Genomic DNA, 24,210 nt, shown 5'->3' with positions numbered 1-24,210 from the left:
AACGAAGAAACGATGGGGCATCTAGAGGCTGTTGCGAACGAAGTGATCCAAAAGCATCTGAAGGACCCGTTTGATTACGAAAAAGTGCAGTTTGAGGTTCTCTCCACGATTAGGTACGACCCTCTGCTGTATTCTGGAAGATTGAGCTTACCTGAAGCTCTCGTCTGTTCTCCTCTCGACCAGTCGTTTTTCTTGTTCTTGGACTACCATGTCGACAGGTTAAACGAAACTGCCGAATTTTTTGAGCTTCCCGTCCAAAAGCTCAACTCATCGCTGCTGGTAGCTCAGCTGTCTCAAGCACTCGACGATAAAGATGTGTACCGTGCTCACAAAATGCGCTATCTTTTGAACAAACAGGGACACGTTGAGATACAGGCTATTCCGATAAACTCTCCGCTGAATCTGGATATCAATTGCCCTCCAACTTGGACGGTATACTTGGATTCTGAACCAACAATAATTTCTCCGTTTACCTCCTTCAAATCCACTTATCGCGATCATTACACGGAAGCCCGCAAACGCAAAGTCCCTCCTGGCGTAGAACACACCGATGTGCTGCTATTCAACCACGCTGATCAGATCACCGAGACGTCTATCTGCAATATAGCTGTGCTCCGCAACGATAAAAATCCTCTGACGGGTGAGATCATTACCAGGTGGACTACGCCCTCGCTTTCATCAGGCTGTCTCTGTGGCGTTACTAGGAGATACCTGCTGGAAAAGGGCCTCATATGCGAAGGGGTGATCATGAAAAGCAGCATAAAAAACGGCGAGCAGGCTTTGCTATTCAACGGCATCATGGGTGTAGCCAAAGCCGTGATACTGCTATAATCAACTCTATTATATATCCTCGTCTCTATATCCGAGAATGTATAGCACATCTCTCAGGGAATCTGTGTTAAGCCGGCAGTCTGCCTCTAGCTGCACTTTTGGCTTCGCGTTCCAAGCTATACCGAGACCTGCCCTGGCCATCATCAGCAAGTCGTTGGCGCCATCACCGACGGCAACAGTGTAGTCCAGATCAATTTGATGTTTTTCAGCTAGCATTTCTAAGACTGCTCTCTTTTTATAACCGTCAACGATCTCGCCTTCTGGCTGTCCACTGAGGACCTCTTTGCCGTCCACAATCTCCGTCTTGAGCTGGTTTGCAAAAGCGTAGTCTAAATGAAGTTGCTCTTTTATGTACTCAGCCAAAGGCAGAAAGCCGCCCGAACAAACTGCCATTGTGCAGCCGATTTTCTTCAAGGTAGCACAAAGCTCGCGGGCTCCCTTGGTGATCTCCAGCTGCGGCTTGAGCTTTTCCCAGAGATCTGCAGAATGTATTCCCTTAAGCAAGGCCACCCGTCTTCTGAGCGACTCTTTGAAGTCGATTTCTCCATTCATTGCCAAGTTTGTGATTCTGGCAACCTCGTCTTCCACTCCTGCCTGAGCTGCAATAAGCTCAATCACCTCTTGGTAGATCAGAGTCGAATCCATATCAAACACAACAAGCTTCTTGTTCTTCCGAGCAGGGCCGTTCTCGAGGACTTCCAGATCCACGTCTGGGAGTTTCACCAACTTGAGCTTGTTTTTTACTTGGTCAAAATTATCGCATTCAAATGAAAAATCGACAGCTTTGCCGGCAGACAGAACAGTGCTCTTTACAATATCCACCGACAAGCCCTTTACAGCCTCCTCCACAAGCTGCTGTATATTTCCCGGTAGCGACTTGCTGGCGATGGCAGTGATGCTGTACGACATGGACAATTATCGAATTATTTTTTATTTTTCACGCTTCGCTCCATGGACGGCATTCCAGCAACACAGGATAACACGGACCTTCTAACGGCCATGATAGCCGGCTCAGGTGCCGCAGTGGTTCAAACCGTCGTGACATATCCGTTTGAATACGTGAAAACGACATCGCAGATAGCCAATAGCTCGCTACTCAAGACTCCGTACCATATCCCAACCGACAGCGTGCGCTCCTTGTTCATTGGCTGCAACGGCCTGGCTCTGGGAAATGCCCTCAAAGCCTCCTCTCGGTTTCTAATTTTCAACAGAATGACTCAATTCATGGGCACCGATAACAGCAAGGCGAACGCCCCAAGAGTGGTGGTTGCCGGTTTGATGACCGGCTTTTTGGAGACGCTGTGGGTGATACCCGTCGAGAACGTAAAGACGCGAATGATTGAGAACGCAATGGAAAAGCAGGGCTACCGATTGCCGCTTCCGTCTTATGCGGGGGCCACGGGAGCAGACGGGGTGGAAAAACCAAGGCTCACCAAACGGCCCTTGGAAAGCAAACCGTTCAACCCTCGTCAGAAATACATTGACTACTACCGGGCTAACCCATCCACCACTTTCTTCAGGGCTGTGAAAGAGATCTATGAGACAACGGGTCTTTCGGGATTTAAGAGGGGTTCTTTAATCACCATCTTTAGGCAGACCATGAATAGCATGGTTTGGTTTTCGACGTACAACTTCCTGCAGCAGTTCATTGATCCCACAAGAGACTCAATCACCGATCTGGAACTGATGGGAATGGGAGTGGCTTCGTCGTGCGCCGTTGTTGCGATTACGCAGCCCATTGACGTGTTGAAGACGAGAATGCAGACTAAAAACTACAAGCCTGTTTACCGGGACATCATGACACTCGTAGTGAAGACGTTCATGCAGGAAGGAGTGGCCAAGATGTGGAGTGGATGGCTTCCGCGGTTGATGAAGGTGTCCTGCAGTTCGTCAATCACATTGGTGACTTACGAAATGCTTCAGAGGGGAGTGAACAGTTTGACAGATATTAAACCGTTTGCGGCTTCATAAATATTTTTTAATGAATATTCTCGATTTACAGATTGACAGGGTCTCTCAAGAGGAAAATGAGAAGTCGAAACAGCTGGTCTCCGAGTTGGAGGAGCTGTCCAAGAGTACAGCGAAGAGGGGTGCAGTCAAGAAATATACCAACATAGTTGATGGTACCGATGTTGAAATATCCAGCTGGAGATTCAACGAATGGGACTATTCTTCCAAAAAAGTGAAGCTGCCTATCTATGCGAGAGGCCTGTTCACGGTTGGCGACCGCATTGTCTGTCGTGGATACGATAAATTCTTCAATGTCGACGAGCTCGGCTCAGTCTCGAAAAAAGCGTTACAGGAAACCACCACAGGACCCTATACACTGACCGTCAAAGCAAACGGATGTATTGTTTTCATTTCTGGCCTCGAGAACGGGACACTGGTTGTGTGTTCGAAAAACTCGACCGGATATCGTGATGAGCTCACTCACAACCACGCACTGGCTGCGCAGGCTGCTCTGAAAAGACAGCTCGAGAAGAAAGGCATTAACCCAAAGGAACTCGCAACAACCCTCCACCAGCTGGGCATGACCGCAGTGGCAGAGTACTGTGACGACTCATTTGAAGAGCATATTATAGAGTATACGCAAGAAAAGGCAGGACTATACCTACACGGGCTTAACTACAACACCTGTGATTTTAAAACCTGTTCCATGACTGTGGTAACCAGTTTTGCACAAGCTTTTGGGTTCAAAACCATTGACTATTTTGAGCTTCCAACTTTTAAAGCGGCTATGGAGTTTCTGGAAAAGGCGAGCGAGACTGGACTCCACAAGGGGGAAGAAATAGAAGGCTTTGTTGTGAGGTGCCAAAAAGACAACTCTGACTTCTTTTTCAAGTACAAATTTGAAGAGCCATACCTACTCTATAGAGAGCTACGTGAGGTCACCAAACAGTACCTGGCAAAAGGAGTCGACAAGGTCAGCTTCAAGAATCACAAGCTGATTTGCATGGATTATCTAAAATTTGTGATCCCGTTGTTTGATACTGAGCCAGCACTTAAGGAAGACTATCTGAAAGGCAAAGGTATTGTCAAAATGCGGAAGCTTTACATGGAGCATAAGCAGCAGTCGGTCTCTGAAATAATCAAGGAGGAACAGTCCGTGGCAAAACTAGAAGAAGAGCTGAAGTGTGCGGGCTATGGCCAAGACACATGTAAATATGTTCTAGTCACTGTAGCCACAATCGGCTGCGGCAAAACAACAACATCGATGACGTTGGCAAACCTGTTTCCCGATCTAATAGGCGTCGTTCAAAGTGACGACATTCCATCTCCAATTAAGAATAAACAGGTAGCCAAATGTTTGGAAGTTTTGGTGGAAAAGCCAATTGTGATCCTTGACAGAAATAACCACAAATTCATCGAAAGACAACAAACTTTCGAGTACTTTGCGGATCTCAACAAACTGATCCCGGCGTCGAAGCTTAAATTCATCTGCTTGAACTTCTTAGGAAATATGTCCAAGGATGATCCAAAACTTTGGGAAATTACCAGAGCGCGCGTTTTGGAGAGAGGAGATAATCATCAGAGCATCAAAGTTGAACGGGACGGGTCTTATAAAGCCGAAATGATCATGAAGGGTTTCCTGGGAAGATTCCAACCTGTCGAAAAAGACAAGTTCCCTGACTCAAGATTTGATCATATTATCGACCTTGTAGTGGAGAAGAATTCTTCGTTGGAGAATGCCAAACTCATAACTCGCACACTCGCTGAAATTGCGTCCGACTTGAATGTTCAGTATCCGAACGAGGAGCAATTCCTGGAGGCTTACCAGAAAGCCCTTGAATTCAAGCCAGTGGTGACGAAGAATTTCAAGACGAAAAAGCAGAAACCACAGTATTTCGGCATTCAAGTAAACGATATTGATAAATTAGGCCAGATCCACGAGATTGGCTTTTTCAAACAATTACAGGAAGCAAACCGAGTCAAAAAAGAGTTCCACATCACGCTGATTCACGTTGGATCTACCAAAAAAAATCCTCCGATGAAGGCAATTTACCAGAAGTATTGCGAGCTGATTAAAGATACGGAGCATATCAACGACCAGATCGAATTGCCATATAAAGCCGACGCGAAACTTGTCCGGATATGTTGGAATTCCAGAGTAATGTGCATCGAGGCGGAAGTGAAGCGTATCTATGGAAAGGAGGGCGAGCGCTTGGATAGTTTGGGCATAGGAAATAGATATCCACACATCACTGTGGGTACTATCTCAGAGAAGGTGCAAGCTGTTGAATCAAACAAACTGCTTGCAGACTTGCACGACTTTGGGGATGAGAATATTAATACACAAGACTTGAATATTGAGTTGAATCAGCTACCCTTGTTCGTCCACTATTGAGAGACAATAACTTGGAGAATGCTGTTAACTCTGTCCAAGATCTCCACCAATGGGTCGAGCAGTTCGACATTTTTAGAGATAGAATCTAGATGTTTATCCAATGTGTTCATAGACTCGTTGAAGTCTGGGTCTTTCGAGGGCTCGTAGCCGTTGTCGTTGGTGCTGGCCAGGTTCAAATGTTCAGCGGACTTGGGCTCAGAGATCTGTAAGTTGTCTGCCAGGTCAGCGTAGGGAAGAGTGTCTTTGGCCATGAGCTCCTCTTGGCGCTCCACGGATTTCTTGAACTGCTCAAGATACTTTTGCTCGCTATCTAGCAAGGCTTCTTCTTTCTGCTCCTGAACACGAAGCACTTCGAGTTGACGCAGGTTTGCACTGAAGTTGGCTTCAAGTCGCATATTTTCTTCATCCAATTGCTCCTGATCAAGGAGGCGCTCTTTGATTTCTCCAGGAAATCGGGCCACCCGCATTTTCTTTGCAAGAGGCCTCACAATCGTGTCCTTCACCAATGTTCGGAAAGCTAATCTCTCTTTGTTGCTTCTAAATGGAATTTGCGAAATACTTTGCTCAACATAGAGATTAAGGATGGTGTCCAGATAAGAAGACACGTTTGGCGATAGCGGTGCCCATTTGGTCCTCATACTCTTCTTCGACACCTTTTGCGTGAATGTGTGGATCTCGTCGATCCTGCGCTCTGATTCGGACCCGGAGTCAGCTCCCTGAAACTCTGATGTGTGCTTCTGTCTTGCTATGCGCTGTTTTCGCTTTTGTGTTCCGGCAGGAGGCGAGCTCTCGCCGTCACTAAATATCGTTTGCGAGTCCTTCACCAGTGATCTCTCATCGCGAAGGACGCTAGAAGACACATTTCCAGAAGTAGTCCCTTTTTTCTTGAAGATTGGCTTGTCCAAATGCTTGATCTTTTTGATCCGCGTGATGGCGGACGGACGCTTAGGGGTCTTTTTGATTCGAGGCATATGCTAGATAAATAAATAAAAAAACGCGTTTTCTTGCTTACACCTAACTCCGTATACTTCTTGATCTTTAGCCATGGGCAATCTCTCAGAATTTGAGAAGCAAAGGCAGCAGAACATTGCGAGGAACAAGGAATTGTTCAGGAAGCTCAATCTGGATAACATCGCAAGCGATTTCCAGCGCGAGCTTCCGCAGGAGCAGAAAAGACCGAAAAGCAAGGGTCCGCGATCTAAAAAGATCAAAACGGAACCAGCAATTCCTACAAGGCGTTCAAACAGGCTTGCTGGCGTTCATGCGGACACAGACGAGGAGAGAAAGGCTAACGAGGAGGCAGAGCTGACGAGACAGAAAAACGAGGAACTGGAGAGATTGAAGCGCATCAGGCTGTCTGGCAACTTGAAGCTGATAGACATTTTGTCTCCAGACACAGAGGACAACAAGGACGTTCTTGACAAATTGCTCAAATTGGGACAATCAGTTTCGTTCGGTGACTTCTACGATGATGTCAAGCACCGAGATGCCCCGAAGGACGTGAAAGAGGCAAGGGATAGCTTGAGCTCTGTTAGCCTCTACGACAAGATCCCTGCGCAGGACATCAAGCTCACTTCTTCCAGAATGACCGCTATTACATTTCATCCATCTACAAGTAAAAAAGTCATTTTTGGAGGCGATACAAGCGGCGAGATGGGCATCTGGTCTGTCGACGACGACACAGACACTCAGGCGGAAATCACCCACGTGAAATATCACGGAAGCAATATACCTCGAATTTTGATAAGGGAGCAAAAGCCCAAGGAAATAATAACATGTTCCTATGATGGATCTATTAGGTTGCTGGACTTGGACAAGAACGTCTCAAACTCTGTTCTCGAATTTGACAACGAATACGGAGGAGCGGCCACCTTTTCTGACATGCATTTTCTAGACCCCAATGTCTTGGCGTTCAGTACCATGGAAGGAGAGCTCGGAACTTTTGATACCCGCGAACCCAACAAGCCACGCTCGGAGATCAATGTTCTGCGGTTGCACGACAAAAAGATCACCAACTTTGGCGTAAACCCCAAAATGACACAACAGCTGGTATCTGCCTCGCTGGACCGAACACTAAAAATCTGGGACCTACGTAAGATTGGAAAATCGAGCTGGTCACAGAACGAAAACGCAACTTCTCCTCACTGTCTAGGGTCGTACAAAAGCAGACTGAGTATTAGCTCGGCGGATTGGAATACTTCAGGCGACATCGTCTGCAACGGGTACGATAATACGATCAACATATTCCAACTCGGAGACACTTCAAACTTGAAGCCTGACCACATCTTTGAGCCGATAATCGAGGAAGAAGAAGGCGACATCCCCGTCAACTTGAAACCCCAGGCCACAATGACGCACAATTGCCAGTCTGGACGCTGGGTGACAGTGTTGAAGGCTAAATGGCAAAGCAATCCTCAGGACGGAATTGAAAAATGTGTCATTGCCAACATGAAAAAAGCTATCGACATCTTCGATCGCAACGGAAACCAGATCGCCCATCTCGATGACGAGAGCATGACCGCCGTTCCAGCTGTCGCCTGTTTCCACCCTACGCAGAACTGGATCGCAGGCGGTAACTCTAGCGGAAAAACCTTTTTATTTTATTGATGCTCGCTGAGAGTCTTTATCCCAGAGCCAGTGCTGGCCTGCACGGTAAACTCCTAGCGCAAAAAGTGCGCCACCGAGACCTTTAGTTGCAGATCTCCACCACATAGGGTTCTTCTTGAAATCAATGTCGCCCTTGAAGAGGTATCCGGATCCTAGGTAAACTCCTGCTCCCATTGCCGCCATGGATCCGAGCACCTGGCAAGGAAGACAATCGTGGTGATCTTCGAGCGCCGAAGGCTCGGCAGGGGGGTTGAACACTTTCAAAATGTTGGACATATAATACAAGATATATTTTTCAGTAAATATTTTTCGCGTCGATCGTCTCTCTCTAAAATAGAACTAGACACAGAACCGATAGAATCACGACAAGCTTGGCAGTAAAGTAATCGGCACCTAGTCGCACGGAGCCGCTCGTAGCGTTTGTGTTGTCCGATTGGGAAGTGAGACCACTGGAGGTGAAGTTGACGCCGATAGTGTTCTCATTGGTGTCAAGGCTACCGTCCCAACAGTAGGTATCAAAACATCTTTTACATTGGTCCCCCACGGAGTAGCCGAGCCTTTCTCTGGAGCGCTGCAGAACTGCACATCCAATACATGCGCGGAATTCCTCGTCGATGGTGAGGTTCTTTCTGGTGGTCACTTCAAAGCCGTTCTGGAAGAAACCTATTTTTTCGTCGTCCGTGTAGGACATCTTGTAGGTAGACGTGTTGGTGTCGTAGGAGTAAGGTCTGTTGGCAATGTAGATGACCAATGGTGGAACATAGTCCGTTTCTAGCTCGTCCATGAGATCAGTCAAGTTCGAGGCATAGCAGCCAAAGAACGCCGGCTTGGCCGTCAAGTTCTTGTTCAAAAACGTTGCCTGGTCAGGAACGTAGGGGAATGCCGTATGGTTACCCTGCGATCCGAATTGGCGCTCATAGGTGTACACGAGCGATGTTCCGTTAGGCCAATGGCTATCTGTGTCGTAAGAGTTATCGAGTGCAAAAATGGCATCGACTTGTCTTTCTGGTTGCAATAGTGGATAAAGTGGAATGTTTTGGTTATCCTCGCCACCGTCAACTAGGTCCAACGTCTCAGAGCTGACAATCGAGTCCAGAGCTGCCCACTCAGAATTATAGAATGGGTTCGGTTTATAGACGGCGATGTCGTTCTCGTCGAATCCGATGTGGTCCAAAAAGTCCTCGAGCAAGGAGGACAGGAAGCTGGTCGTCGAGCTGTCATTTAACCTCAGCAGAACCTCGTTGAAAAGCGACGAAGACGTTCCAAATATATAGCCCGTGTTGTCGAATCCGCCAATGCAGGAGTTGACGGGCTTTCCGTTCGTGACGTTCGTTCCGATATACTTGAGGTCCGCAAAAGTGTAAAGAGAAGGATCCCAGGAGCCTATCTCAAATGGCGTGATCTCAAAGACAGTGGAGTTTGAACTGATAATTTCAGTACCCGGGGCTCTGCCATCGGCGACGACAATTGGGAACGGCATCTCGTGATTCTTGAACACCGGGAAATCTCTTAAAGAGCTGAAGGTCATCGAGGCACCGTAGTCTTCGAGGGTGGGGAAGAACTGGTGAGACAATGCTCTTCCCCAGGGATCTGTCAGGGTGATATCGAAGCCTGCATCCTCTTTGGCCTGAACATCGTCACTGATACTATCCCAGTATCCAAACGCATGGAAGAAACCACCACCAGACAGGATCGAGTCTGTAAGGTCCCAGGTGGCGTTGTCCTGTCCAGTTTGGTCTAGAATGTCCTGAGCGGAGGTCCAATTGTTGAAGGCCAGAGTAGATAAGAACCAGGAACCGCCCGAAAGGCCTGCGATGTAAGTAACAGCCGACAGAATAGGCAATCCGTGCTCGTAGCAGCCGTGGGTACGGTTATCGAGACCGGAAATTTGGCCGGCCGCGCCCAGCATCGCACGGTAGCCTCCTCCGCTGAAAGCGAGTCCGATTCTAGGGGTAGCCAGGATAGTGTCGTTGCTCCGGCTTTTTTCGGCAAGTTCGTCCATGAAGTCGTCGATATTGAAATCCGTCATGTTGGCAAGGCTCAGAAACCATCTGAGGTTGTCGTTTGTAATGTTCTCTCTGCCTGCGAGCCAATCTTGCTCCTCCTTGCTTATGCTGTTGGCAGCACGAATAAATCCTCTTCTGTCATCTGTGTTGTAGTCCGATTCGTTTAGATACGATGGACAATCGACCTCCCCCGGGGCATAAGAGTTAGTGGGCGACCAGGCTTTCGCCAGGGTCAACAAGAGGAGGATAGAGAAATGCATAAGAAATTTCAGCTGCAGCAAACTTAAAAACTATTTATCGCTCCTGAAATCAAAACCACCTACGTCTTTGGTGCCCTGATTTTAAGTAATAAAACGGGCCTTGGAAGGGGGCTCGGAGTATGACAATAGATCACATTTCCCCAAAAAGAGCATTAGCCGTTTCATCCACTCTACTCAGACGCCTTCGAAGTTGCTCTTGCAAAAACAATAACATATGAAGTCATTGGCTATTGTTGGAGGGCACCAGCGCTTTATCTAAACAACTGAGCCTCTGGTTTAATAAAAAAAGTCAGTCTTTATATATGGCATAGCCACTGCCAAACGCCGGACACACGAGGATAATTCTTTCCCCTCAAACGAAGTGGACTACTAATGGAGTCTCAAGTGGTTTCCGCAGAAGCCACTTTGTGGATCGCAGATGCCTGCCTCGGACCTATTTGCTCGACAGTTTCTCAGGCGCAACTCGTTTTATCACCAGCACCCTTGAAGCCACACCCCTTAGTTGGGCACCCGTGCACCGAAAACTGAAAACTTTTCCTAAGCGACGCGCCCTGCCGTATCCATATCCGCCAAGATAAAAGAATAATTACCGGGAAAGATTCCTAATGTAGAAGTTGTTATCTGAGCCGTATATAAGGGCCAGCGTCCACTAATATTTTTACCATACAAATGTCTCTATTCGAGAAGATCACCACACCAAACGGCAAAACCATTGAGCAGCCATTGGGTCTGTTCATAAACAACGAATGGGTCAAAACCGATTCGACCATCGACGCCATCGATCCTTCCACGGGCAAGAAAATCACCTCCGTTTACGCTGCTAAGGAGAAGGACGTCGATGCAGCTGTTGCAGCCGCGGTGGAGGCCTTCGAGAACGAGTCCTGGACTGGCCTCACGGGCTCAGAGAGAGGTGACTACATCTACAAGATTGCGGAGATCATCAAGAGGGATGCCGAGCTACTGGCCTCCATTGAGTCCTACGACAACGGTAAGCCATATGAAGGCGAGGCCCTGGCTGGTGATCTCGTTGAGGCGTACGAGGTGTTTAAATACTACGCTGGCTTCGCTGACAAGATTCACGGCCAGTTCATTGGTGCTGAAGTTCTTGGGAAAAATAAGATGTGCTTTACCGACCCAACTCCCTTGGGAGCAGTGGCCTCTATCATTCCATGGAACTTCCCGTTCATGATGATGGCATGGAAAATTGCTCCTGCACTCGCTACTGGCAACACTGTGGTGCTGAAAAGTTCGGAGATCACTCCGCTGTCAGCCTTACACCTGGGTAAAATCGTTTTGGAGGCTGGTCTTCCGAAAGGTGTTGTGAATATTGTCTCTGGATACGGCAAAGACGCCGGAAACCACTTGGCCTCCCACCCAGATATCAGCAAGGTTGCCTTCACTGGGTCGACTGCCACGGGTCAGAAGATCATGGAGGCTGCTGCCAAGTCCAACCTCAAAAACGTGACTTTGGAGTGCGGAGGCAAATCTCCTTACATCGTGTTTGCAGATTCCGACCTGGACAAGGCTGTGGAATGGGGATTCACCGGCATATTTTACAACAAGGGCGAAGTTTGCACGTCCACGTCCAGATTCTTTATCGAGGAGTCTATCTATGATGAGTTTGTCGAGAAGTTTGTGAAGTTCACCAAGGATAACTCCAAGGTCAGCCAACCGTTCGATGAAGGCTGCACTATCGGCCCTCTCGTGTCATCCATGCAGTACGAAAAGGTGAAGAAGTATGTTGAGATCGGCCAAAAAGAGGGAGCCAAGCTTCTAACTGGAAAGTTCCACGAAGGAGAGGGGTACTTTTGCGACCCATTTATCTTTGCTGACTGTACAGATGACATGACTATTTGCAAAGAGGAGATCTTTGGTCCTGTCGTTGCCATCACGAAGTTCAAGGACACTGCAGAGGTAATCAAGAGAGCCAACAACACCACTTATGGTCTTGCGGCTGCTCTGTTCACCAACAACATCACCAAGGCTCACAAGGTGGCCAACAAGCTTCAGGCTGGTATGGTGTTTATCAACTCGAACGGTGACTCCGACATACATGTTCCGTTCGGTGGTGTTAAAATGAGCGGTATCGGAAGGGAGCTGGGCACTTATGCCCTTGATCTTTACACCACCCACAAAGCCATCCATGTGAACCTGGCTCTGGATGACTGAGTGTACTGCTGGCTGATTCGTCGACGGATAATGATGAATAAGATGCACTGAGAGTTTACTTTTATTTGTTCATATAAATATACTCAATTTATTCGTTAATTAGATGCATTTCCCGGCTGTGTGCGCGTCTGGGGGTTTAGGGCTTAAAAAATATTTGATCCAGCCGTAAATTATTCTCGATTTTTCTTTTAGTATGGCCGTTCAAAACCCTAACAATTGGCACTGGGTCGACAAGAATTGCATTGACTGGGCTGCTCAATGGTGCAAGAGGAAGCTCGTAGGTACCTCTGCGGGCTCTTCACCTAAAGTGACTGTCGTGGGGCTGAAAAAACTCGAAGGAGACGTGGAGGTGTGCCAGCGCAAGGGCAAGATTTTCTCCATATACGACCTGAAGCTGGAGCTTTCTTTCGAAAGTGACAACTCGGAAAAATCGAAGGGCACTATCAGTGTTCCGGAGCTTGCCTACGATACCGAACACGATGATTTCCAATTTGATATCACCTTTGACAAGCCTACGGGCTCCGGCGAGGAGGATTCCATTCGCTCGCTAATTCGCTCAAATCTTGTGGAAGAGCTCAGAAAGAAGCTCTCTACCTTTACTCATGACCTGATCAGTGAGAATGCCTCTGATATCCAAGTGGACAGGTCTCAAGTGAACTCCACTTACACTGCTGCTAACCAAGAAAAGACGTTGACCAAGACTGTTGTGAAGGAAAGCACGACCTTCAACAAGGGAGGTTCTTCTCAAAGTGCCAGCACAACTGCCGCGGCTTTGTCCCCAGACTCGTCTCGCGTGCCAAAATACAACACGTCCGACCTTAATTTCTCGACCACCTTCAACACCTCGGCAGAGCAACTATATCTCACTCTTTTGGTTCCTGAAAGAGTTGCAGCCTGGACTCGCTCTGCTCCACAGATAGAACCAAAAGAGGGCACCGAGTTCCAGCTCTTTGGTGGCAACATCCAGGGTAAAATTCTAGAATTGCAAGAAGGCAAGAAAATTAAAATGCTCTGGAGGCTACGGGACTGGAAGGAAGGTCATTACACGGAATTGGACTTGACCTTCAATGAAGGAGCTGGCGAGACAGAAATGGCTGTTAGCTTCAAAGGTGTCCCAATTGGGGACGAGGAGTTGGTGCGCAACAACTTTGAAAATTACTACATCACCTCGATAAAAGTTACATTTGGTTTTGGTGCAGTTCTCTGATAAAGAAAATCGGAATATATTCATTCATATTCACCATAGCATTATTTAAGCAGCTGAGTATCTCTTGGAAGCTTCGTCCCAGTTGATAACGTTCCAGATGGCCTTGAAATAGTCTGCCTTGACGTTCTTGTACTGCAAGTAGTAGGCATGCTCCCAGGCGTCGATGGCGACTAATGGTTTGTATGGGCCGGCAGCAGTATCCTGGTTGTAGGTCTGGATAACTTCCACGGCGCCGTTTTCGCTGTTCTTGACAATGAATGCCCATCCGGAACCCTGGATTCCGGCCAACTTAGCGTTGGTCAGAGCAATCAAGTTGTCGAAAGAGCCGTATTGCTCAACAACCTTCTTGTAGAACTCAGAGTCAGGCGATGGCAATTCACCACCACCCTGCTTAGCTGGAGCAAGGTTGTCCCAAAAAAGGCAGTGGTTCAGGTATCCTCCACCGTGGAATTTAATATGCTGCTGCAACTCGTAGGTCTTCTTGACATCGCCAGCGGCCTTGGCCTCAGCATGTTGCTCAACTGCAGTGTTGTAGCCATTGACGTAGGTCTGGTGGTGCTTCGTGTAGTGCAACTCATTGATCTGGCCAGAAATGTATGGCTCCAATGCTCCAAAATCCCATTTCAAGTCTGGCAGGCTGACCTTGGTTCTGAGGCCGCCAATGGACATCTTCGCGATGCCGGAGTTTCTGGAAACGTTCAATGCAGATCTGACTGGGACTCTGGCAAACGACATGGCACTTGTTTGGATCAATTGAATTGTTTAGTAGACTTTGCTATTTAACAATATCGATTTAAGTGATTGGCGGAGATTTTCACTACAATTTATAGTCCGTCCGGTTCGCCTCACCATGCGCCACATGGAAATTTTCCATGGACTATGTGTGGCACAGTATTTTTCCATCCACAGATCCTACTTCCCCCTTTTATTTGTTTCAGAATCTTGCAAGAGCGGGTGCTGTAAGATCAACCGCGTATCTTACAAAATCCGTCATAAAGCCATGATACCTTCCTAAATCTGGCACATCGCAATGTCAAGGCCCGTCTTGAAAGAAGTTGATCCTAACACCGTTTTTGCAGGCAAGGCCCAAAACAAGGACTACAGATCCCAGAGCACCCTTTTTTTAAATAACAATCTCCGTATCAGTCAGACGCGTCCTCAGTCTGAAGATGTCACTTTGGTGGAGTGTGAGACCAGCGGTGATTTTGATTTCAGCTTCCTGAATCAGCAGGAAGAGGACTCCAGGCCGGGAAGCACTGGCAGCAACTTTGACAGTTCTCTTAGCACCGACTACACAAATATGAATGAGTTGCTTGATAAGGTAGTTGAAAGAAGCGATCTGTCAGATCTCGTCAGAAGAGAACTCTTCTTCTACACTCAGACGGGAATGATGACATATGATAACTTCGACCAGCTGTACTCCAAAGTCAATGCGAAATCAGGGTCCCACAATATTGAGATAAGGGCAATCTGCGCGACCAGCCAGCGAGTCTGGAACAGTTCACAAAAATCCAGCTACAAAGTTGCAATCTGTCCGAAACGTTGCATTGCGTTCACAAAAGAGTATGCTGACCACCATAGGTGCCCTTGCTGCAACTCCGAGAGAGACAACGGCTCCTATGTGATTTACAATTCTGTTAGACCCTTGATCGGCTCAATTATGTCTAACCCATTCTCGAGGGCTCAGATCGATTTGTCATCGGAACACAATGAAAAGGAATACAACCTGCAGCTCACGCTTATGGTTGAGCAAAAATATACAGTGACTAATGTCGACTATGATATTGTTTCCATATCCTTCGATAATCTATACAAACAACTCCGGTCACGTGAGGAATCGATAAATGTATGTCTTGCATATCCATCTGAGCACTCAAAAAATAAGGTGCAGTATTTTCTTGCTCCTTTGATAGAGGACCTGCATCAACTGTATCACGAGGGTCTAAGAGTCCGTCTGTCGGAAGATGAAATTGGTGTTTGCAAATGCACCGTATCATCAATTCTTGGTGCAAACCTTGCTACCACAGCGTCGATGATTAGTGCCATTAAAGGACCTGACACGAGGTCATGGGGAATAAATAACGCAATAACTACACTTGCTGAAATTCCTGGCGTGACGGTTCCAGGATCATTTCCCGCGGATTTGAAAGCTTTCCTTTACGAGACTGTTTACGCAAAAGGGATCCATCAAATCTTTTTCGCAAAGGATAACCCCAGCTTCACGCAAGAGCTTGGCAGATTGAAACAGTCTATAATGAAGAACCTCTCGCTAACTCAACAGAACTCAGTTCACAGTCTGCTGAAAAAAAGCAGCGCTCTGCAGGTCAAAAGTTCAAGCTGGCAGATCGGTCATAAATTATTCTATGCAATATACTCTGTCACTTGTCTCAAGGCACAGAACAATGATGCAACGTCAGAAGCTACCATGCTTTTGGTGGAGCTTAATGGCTACCTTGAAGTTTACTCCTGTGATGATTTGACTGATCATATAGAAGAGTTCAGGAATTTCATCAAACAGCTTCTCGATAAACTCAAGAATCTTTGCACCAAATATCAAAGCTTGAAGAAACTTCAGTCCGTGCCATGCCATATGCTTCTCAGCGCTTGTGATACTCTTTGGAGTGCCAAAACTATTGCAAACACCCATTGCATGGCCAAAGATATGTCGCTTCCTTGGGTGAGGAATCTCAAAAGCAAGACAGTTACTTCCGTTGGTGGACGTCTGCTGATGAAAAGCATCCACGATTGTCTATGGTTCTCAGAATTCAAGTATGATGTTGAACAAGATCACTGGAAGGTTCCTGGGAAATGGAAATTTGATAAGCACAAGGATGGACATCGAAAATTGCAGTCTAAGATTGAAAAACGGATCTTGTGCGTCAGAAAGTTACGCAATCTACACTTGCAGTCGATAAAGAAAGACGAGAGCGTTCTGGATAGTATCCGCATAACTACTTATGGCACTGCTATATTAGATGGAGAGGAATTCAAAATTGGTGGAAGCAAGACGTATGCCAAGATACAACCCCGATACAAACACGGATCTGCAGTTTACATCAAAATCCATGAGTTTGTTGAAATCGGTCTGGATGAGTTCCCTAGCAAATTCGCTATAGTCGAGAACCTTCAAGAGCTTGTTTTTAAGCACAAATTACCAATAGCCAACACGGACAAACAGCTAGTTGTTGGCCGCACATACGATACATCTTCTTTGGGGAAAACTGAGATAGTGGAGGTAGAGAAGTATACATGGAAACCGGTTTCTATGATACCTCTGGATGCCACCACATCGTTTGTTTACGATCCACACCTTTGCTACGACGAAATAATATCTAAATAAAATAGAAAATCCCACCTTAGACCTGGCAAGTAAATCAAATCAATAAAAAACCAACACATTGACAAACCTAATGGTAAGTACTGAGTGCGTTATCGCTAACAATCCTGTCTTTCGATAAGCCTGTTGGACTTTCAATGCTTCTGGCAGCTACCCTAATTTTTGTTTATTACACTGTTTGGACGTTTGTGCTTCCATTCCTAGAGCCAGACAACTTTCTACAGAACTTGTTTCTACCAAGAGAATATGCTATTAAAATCCCTGTTTTGTTGCTATGCATTGGTGTCACATTGGTCGGCGCATTTATTGGTAGCGTGTTGATTCGGTCATCCAAAAAAGGTAAGAAAGCATAGCTGAACCTTTCTCTAACATTCACAGTACGGATAGGATGAGTCTATGTATCGAAGAATTTAAAATTGCTCTTTGCTGAGTTCCATAACTCCTCTGCCAACTCTCTTCCCACCCCGCGTTGGAAATGTCCGCTAGAATCAAGGTATGAAACGTCCTTTGGCGGTGGTAGCGCCCGAGATCGCACTTTTGTACTGATATGTGTTTGCTTGTGCAACTCAAAATACCGTCCTATGCAATCCATCATTGGCTTCTTGTTGTACAATGCCAGCTTCCGAAGATCGTTGGAAATGTGCTCGTACTTATTTCTTTCATCAATACTGACGTTCGCCCAAACATTTTGGTTGATCAGCTCCGAAGATTCTGTGGACTCCTCAATTTTACGAGCGTCCTTAGGTCCCAACTCAAACCAAGCACTTCCTGCAAGGCTATGGTGCTGCATCAGGTCCTTGATGGCCAACTGGCGTTGCTGCGTTCGCATGGGGGCTGTTTGCGTGGGCGTGGAAAACTCGGTCATCCCTATCGCTTGTGACTCGAGAGGATCCAAGTACGGGTTGACTGTATCGTTATTGTCCTGCACGCTACTCTGGGACTCTGAATGCGTCTCGTCATCAGTGGTGTCTCCTTTCTGCTCCGATTTTGTAGTATTATCTGTGGAACTTGGCCCGTGCTTGGTTTCCCTGGAGCTAGCCTCTCTCAAGTCTCGTCCTTTCAATTGCTCTATATACTGGGGCCCCTGAAAATCGCTCTGATAGTAATTGATCTTTGAAATTGACGAATTGAACGAGGGTGCCTCATTAGGCGACGGTCTGTTGATCAGTATGCTTTTCTTCCCTGTCTCTTCGGGAGCAGGTGGCATGCTTTGTGCATCTTGATTTGACCGTGTGTCAAGAATGTAATTGACGGATGACGTTCGTCTTGGTGCAACAGTCTCAAACACCTTCGAATCATTATACGCGTTGATTATGTGATTTCTGTACCCCGGGCCGCCTCCAGAGGCAGCCGATAAGCTATGGCGTTTCAATTCCGCCACATGGTCATTCTTGGAGCCAAAAAACGGAGACTGTGCTCGCTTGAGCGAAGTCTGCAGCGACTGCGTCGAGTGCTCGCGCCGAAGTTTGTTGAGCGTAAAATTTGGCTTGAAAATAGACGTATGCGCGGAGGAATCGCGGCTTGTTGGTATACTTTTTTGGAACTCATATCTTTTTGGCACCTGGTACTGCCGGCCGCGCTTTTCTCCGGGCCGCTGACTGTCCACTAAACTCTCCATAGTGGAAAAAACCCTGACCTCCTAATCTTTGAAAAGGCAATTCTTTTATCTTATCAGTAGTGTGCCGCTCGACATACTTCCCGTTTTTTTCTCTAATCTAGCAATGCCTTACAAGATTACGTCAATTATAAATTTGTACCGGAGGAAGCTTATCCGCCGTGTAAAACCAATTCGACGACTCGACCTCCTTCTGAAGCCACTTGGTAGGGAAGATAACCAAATGGCCCGTGATAAGCTTCAGCAGCTTCTCGGCAGACTCGTAGTCGTACACCGAAGGAACCCCCATCAACGAATTGATTTTGGATCTGTTGTAACTGTTGGATACTCCAGGACGACTGTATCTTTCGAGCTCTGCGATCTTTGACCGACGGATCGCATACCGCAAACTGTCCATCTGAGCCTCATCTGTGTCGGAGCTCAACGGTGGTTGGGTCTGGATGCCTGTCGAGCTTGTCAGACTCTCGTTCGATCCGTGGCTATCGTTCGCCGTCTCCGGGCTCAGCTCCTCAGATAATAATTCTGTGCCTCCATGCTCTCCATCGGCCGCAGTTGCGCCTCCGTGACTGGCCCTCTGGTGCAAAAGGAACGACTCCTTCAGTTCCTGGAACATCTTATAATCACTCCATGTTTGAACAGTGTCGTCAGGCTGAACATGGAAGACCATCTGGTAGATCATCGTATTGCGCAAAGCTTGCGGCATCCATAGGCCTTCGTAGAAGTCAATATCCAGAGGATCCTCAAAAGAATAGGGGTCCACAAAAACTTGTGAAACTCTAGGTAGAAAGTTTGCACTCAAATCTTCAACATCAGCGTCTGAAAGCGAAGTGGTTGGAAACCGAGGCAACTTCACGAGTGAGCTTTCAGGATATCCGTTCTCTGTTCCCGAGGAGAAGTTTCCGACATCTTCCTTGTTGCTGGCCGATGCATTCTCAGACTCTCGCTTGCGTTTGTTGAGAAGCTTCTGTAGATAATGCAGCCTTTTTAGCATGTCCCATCTTTGATGGTTAAGGACGTCTATCGGCAAGTTTTTATCGTCGTTAGTGATGAATTCTAATACGTCTTCAATGCATGGGAGAGTCTGATGAGTGTCAGAAGAAGACGAGCTTGCCCATTCTGCAAGAAGCTTGGTATTCTTCGACTTAGAGTTCACGTGCGTCGCTGATTGATACTTGTCTGGCCCATACCCTTTCACTTCACTTCTATGCGCTTTATCTGTAACTCGCGAATCGCTTGAAAATGCTTTTTTCTCTCTAATGCCAGGATTCTCTTCACCTGCTCTATGGTTGAACGAAAACACATATGGAATTTGATCCAAGTTATCCGAGAGGGCATCGTCATAGTCGTTGCGGAATGAATCTGTGAGCTTTTTGGTGAGCTCTGCACCACCAGTCTTGCTAGCAGTTGATCCCGATTTGAAGCGAGGTGTTCCGTCAGGTAGATCTAAGACGTACCGAGCTGCGAGTTCAACCATTGCCGACAATTTCTGATCTCCTGCTTTAGATGTGACACTGGTGAGACCTTGGGGGGTACATGCAAACTTCTCTATCTGAGAGAATCTTCGTTCCACAAGCTCTAATAGATCGACATCAACACCCAGATGCTCCCTCATTTGCCTCATTCGTAAAGTGTGGGCAAACTTGGCAGCCCTATATGGTTTCCCATCCATAAAAGTGTCGATCATTTCTTTGTCACGAACAATCGTGCAGATTTCCGAGTCTCTAGTGCCTCTCATCGATCTCTCGTTTATATTTGCAGACCCAATTATTGCAATGCGGTCGTCCACAACCATTGTCTTTGCATGAACATACAATTGCTCTGTGGTTAGAGACTTCCTTCTTCCGATGTATCCCCATTTTCTCAATGAATAAAACTGGATATAGTCCTCAGGTCTAATACCAGCCCTTCTCAGTCTAGCAAAAATGGACGTCTCGCCCATGGAGATAGACATATACTGGCACTGCATGATGACTCTGATCGACGATGCTTCTTTGCTATCAACCTGACTCTTGAAGCCAGGCATCAGAGGTATAACTATTACTGCCTTCCAAGACTCCTTATTTGCATGTGCGCGGATAATCCTCTCAACTAGTGCATCGCCAATCTTGTTTTTAATCACCACGCCATCATGTTCATGGCTGCTAACAAAAAATTGATTCTCGATGTAAATGAAATGCTCACTCGTCTCTATGAGTCTCAGATATGCGTTGTGGATACTTTGCTCGGGCTCCTGGAGTCCTAGGGACCAGGAACACGATGAACGCAAAACCTGGACCTCACAAGTACCAGTAAGTCCTAGCTCTTCAATCTCTTGATCAGTGAAGTCCCTTGGAGGCAAGAGCAATGGTGTAAGTCTTGATGGGCGTTTCTGGCGTAATAAAAAGTTCCAGCGCTGGACAAAATGTCTTGATAGGTCTCTTGCAATATGGCCACAGGTCATCATATGGACATCATGCCATGGCATGCGAGGGACTGATTGCCTGTCAATCATGTCCTCAAAAGGCTGGTTGAGCTCAAAAAAGTCGCAAATTCGTGGGTTTGAGTAATCTTTTCCGGGATAAATCTGATAGCTAAAAGCGTTTCCAGTCGAACTTGCACTATTCGGAGGGATAGGATCAAATGCACATGGAGCATCGTCGACTACCGAATGATCTGGAGTATCGTATCTACCATAGCAAAGGTCGATTCCTCCAACAAAGCATACAGTATGATCAATGATAACCAATTTTTCGTGATGAGCCCAGAAGTAGACATTCTGCATAAGCTGATTAGGAGACCTCAGAACATAGACATTTGGATGAAGATCCAGTAGCGAGTGTTTAGTCCAAAGGGAGTCTGTCTGGACGGTGTTCGCAACATTTCTGTACACGATAACGAAGATTTTGATACCCTCTTCTGCTTTCCGTTTGAGTAGTCTGTCCAGTCTCCATTCCTGGTTACCGTTTGCAGGACGCCTAAGATATAATTCTGGGGAAAGCCACCAGTCGTGAATATAGATCACATCTTTTGCCATTTCTATCGCTGCGGAAACAGCCCACATGTAGTCTCTAGCATCCACAAACCATTTTGCAAACACTTTATCACGGACAGGCGCAAAGCTCTCAAACCGGTGTTTCCTGGACCAAATGGTCTCCTTTGCCGTTTCATGGATGGCAACACACCATCTCTTCATCTGATTCGCGGACTTGCCCATGACACTCAACTTCCTCTCTGAATTTTCGAGCGTTAGCGACAGATAAGATTTGTGCATCGGTGCAGGATCTTCCACATATCCATCTTCGTCATCGTCCTCCTCCTCCTCCTCGGCTTTGAGCTGTTGTTTCACAAACTCTGATAAGTTGTGCAATGTGACAGGAGCATCCCCAAACCCTGAAAGAGTAAACTTGAAGCTGCTGTCAATGAGAAAAACATCCAGCGGAGTGGTGGAATTTATGTCTGCAACATACATGATATAACTGTGACCCAGTATGAACCATTTCGCAATGTGACGCTCAACCATGGCCTTCAATTCTCTGGCTTTCAAATGCCCGACCCTCCACCCTTGAGCTTTCGCCGTCGTCTTGATCAGTAAATAGCCCTCTTTGCGCTTGCGTCCTGTCTCGTAGGATAAGAGCATTCCAATTGGCGACAGTTCAAAAAATTGAAATATACGGTTTGCTTGAGGGCGCAAGTTGAACGCACGAATCAAGTTATCGAGATAATCTTGCATAGCGTCCCTGAAATGCTCGTTAGTGAGAATATCGTTGGGCTTACGCTTGAAAAAGCCATGCCTTCTTAGGCTTGAGCGAACGGAGAACATGCTGGTGTTTTCACCATCGTCACTAGATTGCGAAGAGTTCGCGCGATAATAAGCGGTCGGGGTTTCATCGTTGGGCAACATTATTGATGAGGCGTTGGTTTCCTCTCTATTGACCCCTTGCTTTAGCTTTGAGTATGTGGTTTGATTTTTATATTTAGGGAATTTTGGAAGCTCGATCTCCTTGTGGCCTTTCTGTAGCACATTTTCTTGCAAAATCATGAGTCTCAATCTGTTGTGCAAGACTGCCAAATCTCTGGAAGTCTTCTCCAAAGACCATCTCAAATACTGACTCCCCACTGCGTAATCAAGGTCTATTCTAAATTTTCGTTTTTTTGTATGCACATTAGTACTCACGTCAGTAAGCGTCAGGCTAAGCATTTGAAGTAAGAGGGGCACTCTTCTTGTGCCGCGCTCATCAGACATGAAATACGTGGCAATGATAAAAGCATCTGTGTATCCTAAAATGTTTGCGTCTATCAACCATCTGGTTTTCATATGACTCTTGTACTCAAGTTCGTGAGAATGGTCTATCTGCCCATAGGCAGTGGAGTTTCTCACTGGGTCCCCTCGTGTCGTCGCTCGTTTAATCCCTTTCAGGATCTTCTTCTGAAATGGTTCTTTTTCCTCGTTCGCTTGCTCTGCAGCTGGTTCATTGTGTGTTCCCTTGAACGAGAAAAGCGAAAGTCTACCGGTCCTTCTAGCAGTAGGCGTAGGCACTGCTCGTGAATCTTCGTCCCTCCAGCATTCAGTTGCATTGCGGTACTCTTCATCTTGTGGAGGTTGGCTCTGGTCGTGCCCGTTTTCCTTGCCGGAGAACGCCTCTGGACCGACATCCTGATGCTTTCCTTCTCCGGTAACGGCACTCTTCTGGTTGAACCGGTCATGGAGACGCTCGACACTAGCTGGAGATGCCGAGTTAGCCGATTGTGCAGACGACATTGATTGATGAACACAGCCGTCTCTGCCAATATGAGACCGCGGATCTGTATTACTGCTAAAAAGATGTGAACAATAATCTATTTTAGTGTTTTGTTCCCCTTCGTGTTATGCTAACCTAGTTTCATGATTACGTAAGCACAAACACAGCAAGTAGGTTTACGTACGTTCAGGCCTATATACACTAGAATGCTTCGCTCAGGTACTTTTTCAGAGGTTTGGAGACATCGCCTTTGATCCGCAGCGTCATGCTACTCATGAGGCAGGTGAAATCGCTTTTTGGTTTTTCGGGGAAAAGCTTCTGAACGTCGTCCCTGAACCTGGTCAGGCTTCCGTCGATTCTTCGCACTTCGGTGACAACGGCCTGACTTTTGTACGTTCTGTAAACGGGTATGTTTCCTTTGTGAGTTCTTGAAATATAGTAGGCGTTCTTGAATGGTTTTCCGTACAAGTTGTCGTGGTTAACTTGTTCGATTTTGGGGAAAACCTTGGTGAGTCTTGAAATAGTGGTAGGTGCCAGAGGCTTGTGTGGCAACGAAAGCGAGACGGGCGCAAGAGTAGATTGTGGTCTGGCAATTATCTGTTTCCACATGGTACTATTGGGGTCGATGAAAAAGTTTGTTAAAGAAAATAATGGTCGTGCACTGGATATTTTAATGAGAGATTGGAAGCTGATCTAGGGAGTGATAATCGATCATCAATGGAATTGAACGGTAAAGCGACAACACAGGCAATGAGGGACCCTTTTTGGACGCCTTAGTGGTCTAAAGTAGCGCCTTCTGTACTGCCAATTGCGCCTGCTCTGGTGCACGTAGTATAGCGTATACTTTGCGATAGGAGAGTAGAGGCAGTGGTCGCAAGATGCTTCAAAAGAATTTCGGGAAACGCATTATGGGTTTTCTTGACCTTGTGAGCTCTAATTTCGGTAGTTCAGGTCCTCCAGCATAATTATGTTGGGTTTAACTTGGCAGTGGCCGAACGCGTGCTTCGACGCCATATTCTCCAACAGAAGCGGGAGCCTGGACGTCTGCCTATGGATGCTCGCCAATCACATCATCCGATGCTTGTTGAGCTATATTTCATCTGCTAGAATGTTCA

General features: G+C 46.7%; 14 protein-coding genes across 14 annotated transcripts; 7 read left to right on the top strand and 7 right to left on the bottom strand.

The window, feature by feature from the left end:
• Positions 1 to 12: 12 nt before the first annotated feature.
• Positions 13 to 831, top strand: KL911_002745 (uncharacterized protein; the record flags this gene model as incomplete). The annotated part of the gene is made up of 1 exon (XM_043197848.1): positions 13 to 831. One exon carries the CDS (start codon positions 13 to 15, stop codon positions 829 to 831), a length of 819 nt encoding a protein of 272 aa, XP_043054343.1.
• A 9-nt stretch (positions 832 to 840) lies between these two features.
• KL911_002744 (uncharacterized protein) lies at positions 841 to 1,740 on the bottom strand (the record flags this gene model as incomplete). The annotated part of the gene is made up of 1 exon (XM_043197847.1): positions 841 to 1,740. The coding sequence occupies one exon, from the start codon at positions 1,738 to 1,740 to the stop codon at positions 841 to 843; it is 900 nt and encodes a 299-aa protein (XP_043054342.1).
• A 42-nt stretch (positions 1,741 to 1,782) lies between these two features.
• On the top strand, positions 1,783 to 2,783 carry KL911_002743 (uncharacterized protein; the record flags this gene model as incomplete). Its single annotated transcript, XM_043197846.1, has 2 exons — positions 1,783 to 2,576; positions 2,642 to 2,783. The coding sequence occupies 2 exons, from the start codon at positions 1,783 to 1,785 to the stop codon at positions 2,781 to 2,783; spliced, it is 936 nt and encodes a 311-aa protein (XP_043054341.1).
• A 29-nt stretch (positions 2,784 to 2,812) lies between these two features.
• KL911_002742 (uncharacterized protein) lies at positions 2,813 to 5,176 on the top strand (the record flags this gene model as incomplete). The annotated part of the gene is made up of 1 exon (XM_043197845.1): positions 2,813 to 5,176. One exon carries the CDS (start codon positions 2,813 to 2,815, stop codon positions 5,174 to 5,176), a length of 2,364 nt encoding a protein of 787 aa, XP_043054340.1.
• Positions 5,177 to 5,269: 93 nt separating this feature from the next.
• KL911_002741 (uncharacterized protein) lies at positions 5,270 to 6,147 on the bottom strand (the record flags this gene model as incomplete). Its single annotated transcript, XM_043197844.1, has 2 exons — positions 5,270 to 5,300; positions 5,366 to 6,147. 2 exons carry the CDS (start codon positions 6,145 to 6,147, stop codon positions 5,270 to 5,272), a joined length of 813 nt encoding a protein of 270 aa, XP_043054339.1.
• A 73-nt stretch (positions 6,148 to 6,220) lies between these two features.
• On the top strand, positions 6,221 to 7,783 carry KL911_002740 (uncharacterized protein; the record flags this gene model as incomplete). The annotated part of the gene is made up of 1 exon (XM_043197843.1): positions 6,221 to 7,783. One exon carries the CDS (start codon positions 6,221 to 6,223, stop codon positions 7,781 to 7,783), a length of 1,563 nt encoding a protein of 520 aa, XP_043054338.1.
• A 328-nt stretch (positions 7,784 to 8,111) lies between these two features.
• KL911_002739 (uncharacterized protein) lies at positions 8,112 to 10,049 on the bottom strand (the record flags this gene model as incomplete). Its single annotated transcript, XM_043197841.1, has 1 exon — positions 8,112 to 10,049. The coding sequence occupies one exon, from the start codon at positions 10,047 to 10,049 to the stop codon at positions 8,112 to 8,114; it is 1,938 nt and encodes a 645-aa protein (XP_043054337.1).
• Positions 10,050 to 10,718: 669 nt separating this feature from the next.
• KL911_002738 (uncharacterized protein) lies at positions 10,719 to 12,218 on the top strand (the record flags this gene model as incomplete). The annotated part of the gene is made up of 1 exon (XM_043197840.1): positions 10,719 to 12,218. The coding sequence occupies one exon, from the start codon at positions 10,719 to 10,721 to the stop codon at positions 12,216 to 12,218; it is 1,500 nt and encodes a 499-aa protein (XP_043054336.1).
• Positions 12,219 to 12,411: 193 nt separating this feature from the next.
• KL911_002737 (uncharacterized protein) lies at positions 12,412 to 13,425 on the top strand (the record flags this gene model as incomplete). Its single annotated transcript, XM_043197839.1, has 1 exon — positions 12,412 to 13,425. One exon carries the CDS (start codon positions 12,412 to 12,414, stop codon positions 13,423 to 13,425), a length of 1,014 nt encoding a protein of 337 aa, XP_043054335.1.
• A 45-nt stretch (positions 13,426 to 13,470) lies between these two features.
• On the bottom strand, positions 13,471 to 14,160 carry KL911_002736 (uncharacterized protein; the record flags this gene model as incomplete). Its single annotated transcript, XM_043197838.1, has 1 exon — positions 13,471 to 14,160. One exon carries the CDS (start codon positions 14,158 to 14,160, stop codon positions 13,471 to 13,473), a length of 690 nt encoding a protein of 229 aa, XP_043054334.1.
• Positions 14,161 to 14,455: 295 nt separating this feature from the next.
• Positions 14,456 to 16,765, top strand: KL911_002735 (uncharacterized protein; the record flags this gene model as incomplete). Its single annotated transcript, XM_043197837.1, has 1 exon — positions 14,456 to 16,765. One exon carries the CDS (start codon positions 14,456 to 14,458, stop codon positions 16,763 to 16,765), a length of 2,310 nt encoding a protein of 769 aa, XP_043054333.1.
• A 391-nt stretch (positions 16,766 to 17,156) lies between these two features.
• Positions 17,157 to 18,380, bottom strand: KL911_002734 (uncharacterized protein; the record flags this gene model as incomplete). Its single annotated transcript, XM_043197836.1, has 1 exon — positions 17,157 to 18,380. One exon carries the CDS (start codon positions 18,378 to 18,380, stop codon positions 17,157 to 17,159), a length of 1,224 nt encoding a protein of 407 aa, XP_043054332.1.
• A 121-nt stretch (positions 18,381 to 18,501) lies between these two features.
• Positions 18,502 to 23,115, bottom strand: KL911_002733 (uncharacterized protein; the record flags this gene model as incomplete). The annotated part of the gene is made up of 1 exon (XM_043197835.1): positions 18,502 to 23,115. The coding sequence occupies one exon, from the start codon at positions 23,113 to 23,115 to the stop codon at positions 18,502 to 18,504; it is 4,614 nt and encodes a 1,537-aa protein (XP_043054331.1).
• Positions 23,116 to 23,296: 181 nt separating this feature from the next.
• Positions 23,297 to 23,704, bottom strand: KL911_002732 (uncharacterized protein; the record flags this gene model as incomplete). The annotated part of the gene is made up of 1 exon (XM_043197834.1): positions 23,297 to 23,704. One exon carries the CDS (start codon positions 23,702 to 23,704, stop codon positions 23,297 to 23,299), a length of 408 nt encoding a protein of 135 aa, XP_043054330.1.
• Between the last annotated feature and the right edge of the window lie 506 nt (positions 23,705 to 24,210).

The sequence above is a fragment of the Ogataea haglerorum genome (genome assembly GCF_019207285.1).
Source record: "Ogataea haglerorum isolate 81-453-3 chromosome Unknown 81-453-3_NODE_7_length_556738_cov_96.333754, whole genome shotgun sequence".
In the NCBI taxonomy this organism is placed as follows: Eukaryota; Fungi; Ascomycota; class Pichiomycetes; order Pichiales; family Pichiaceae; genus Ogataea; species Ogataea haglerorum.
Note: the sequence above shows the minus strand (reverse complement) of the source record. Positions and strands in the feature narration are given on the sequence as shown.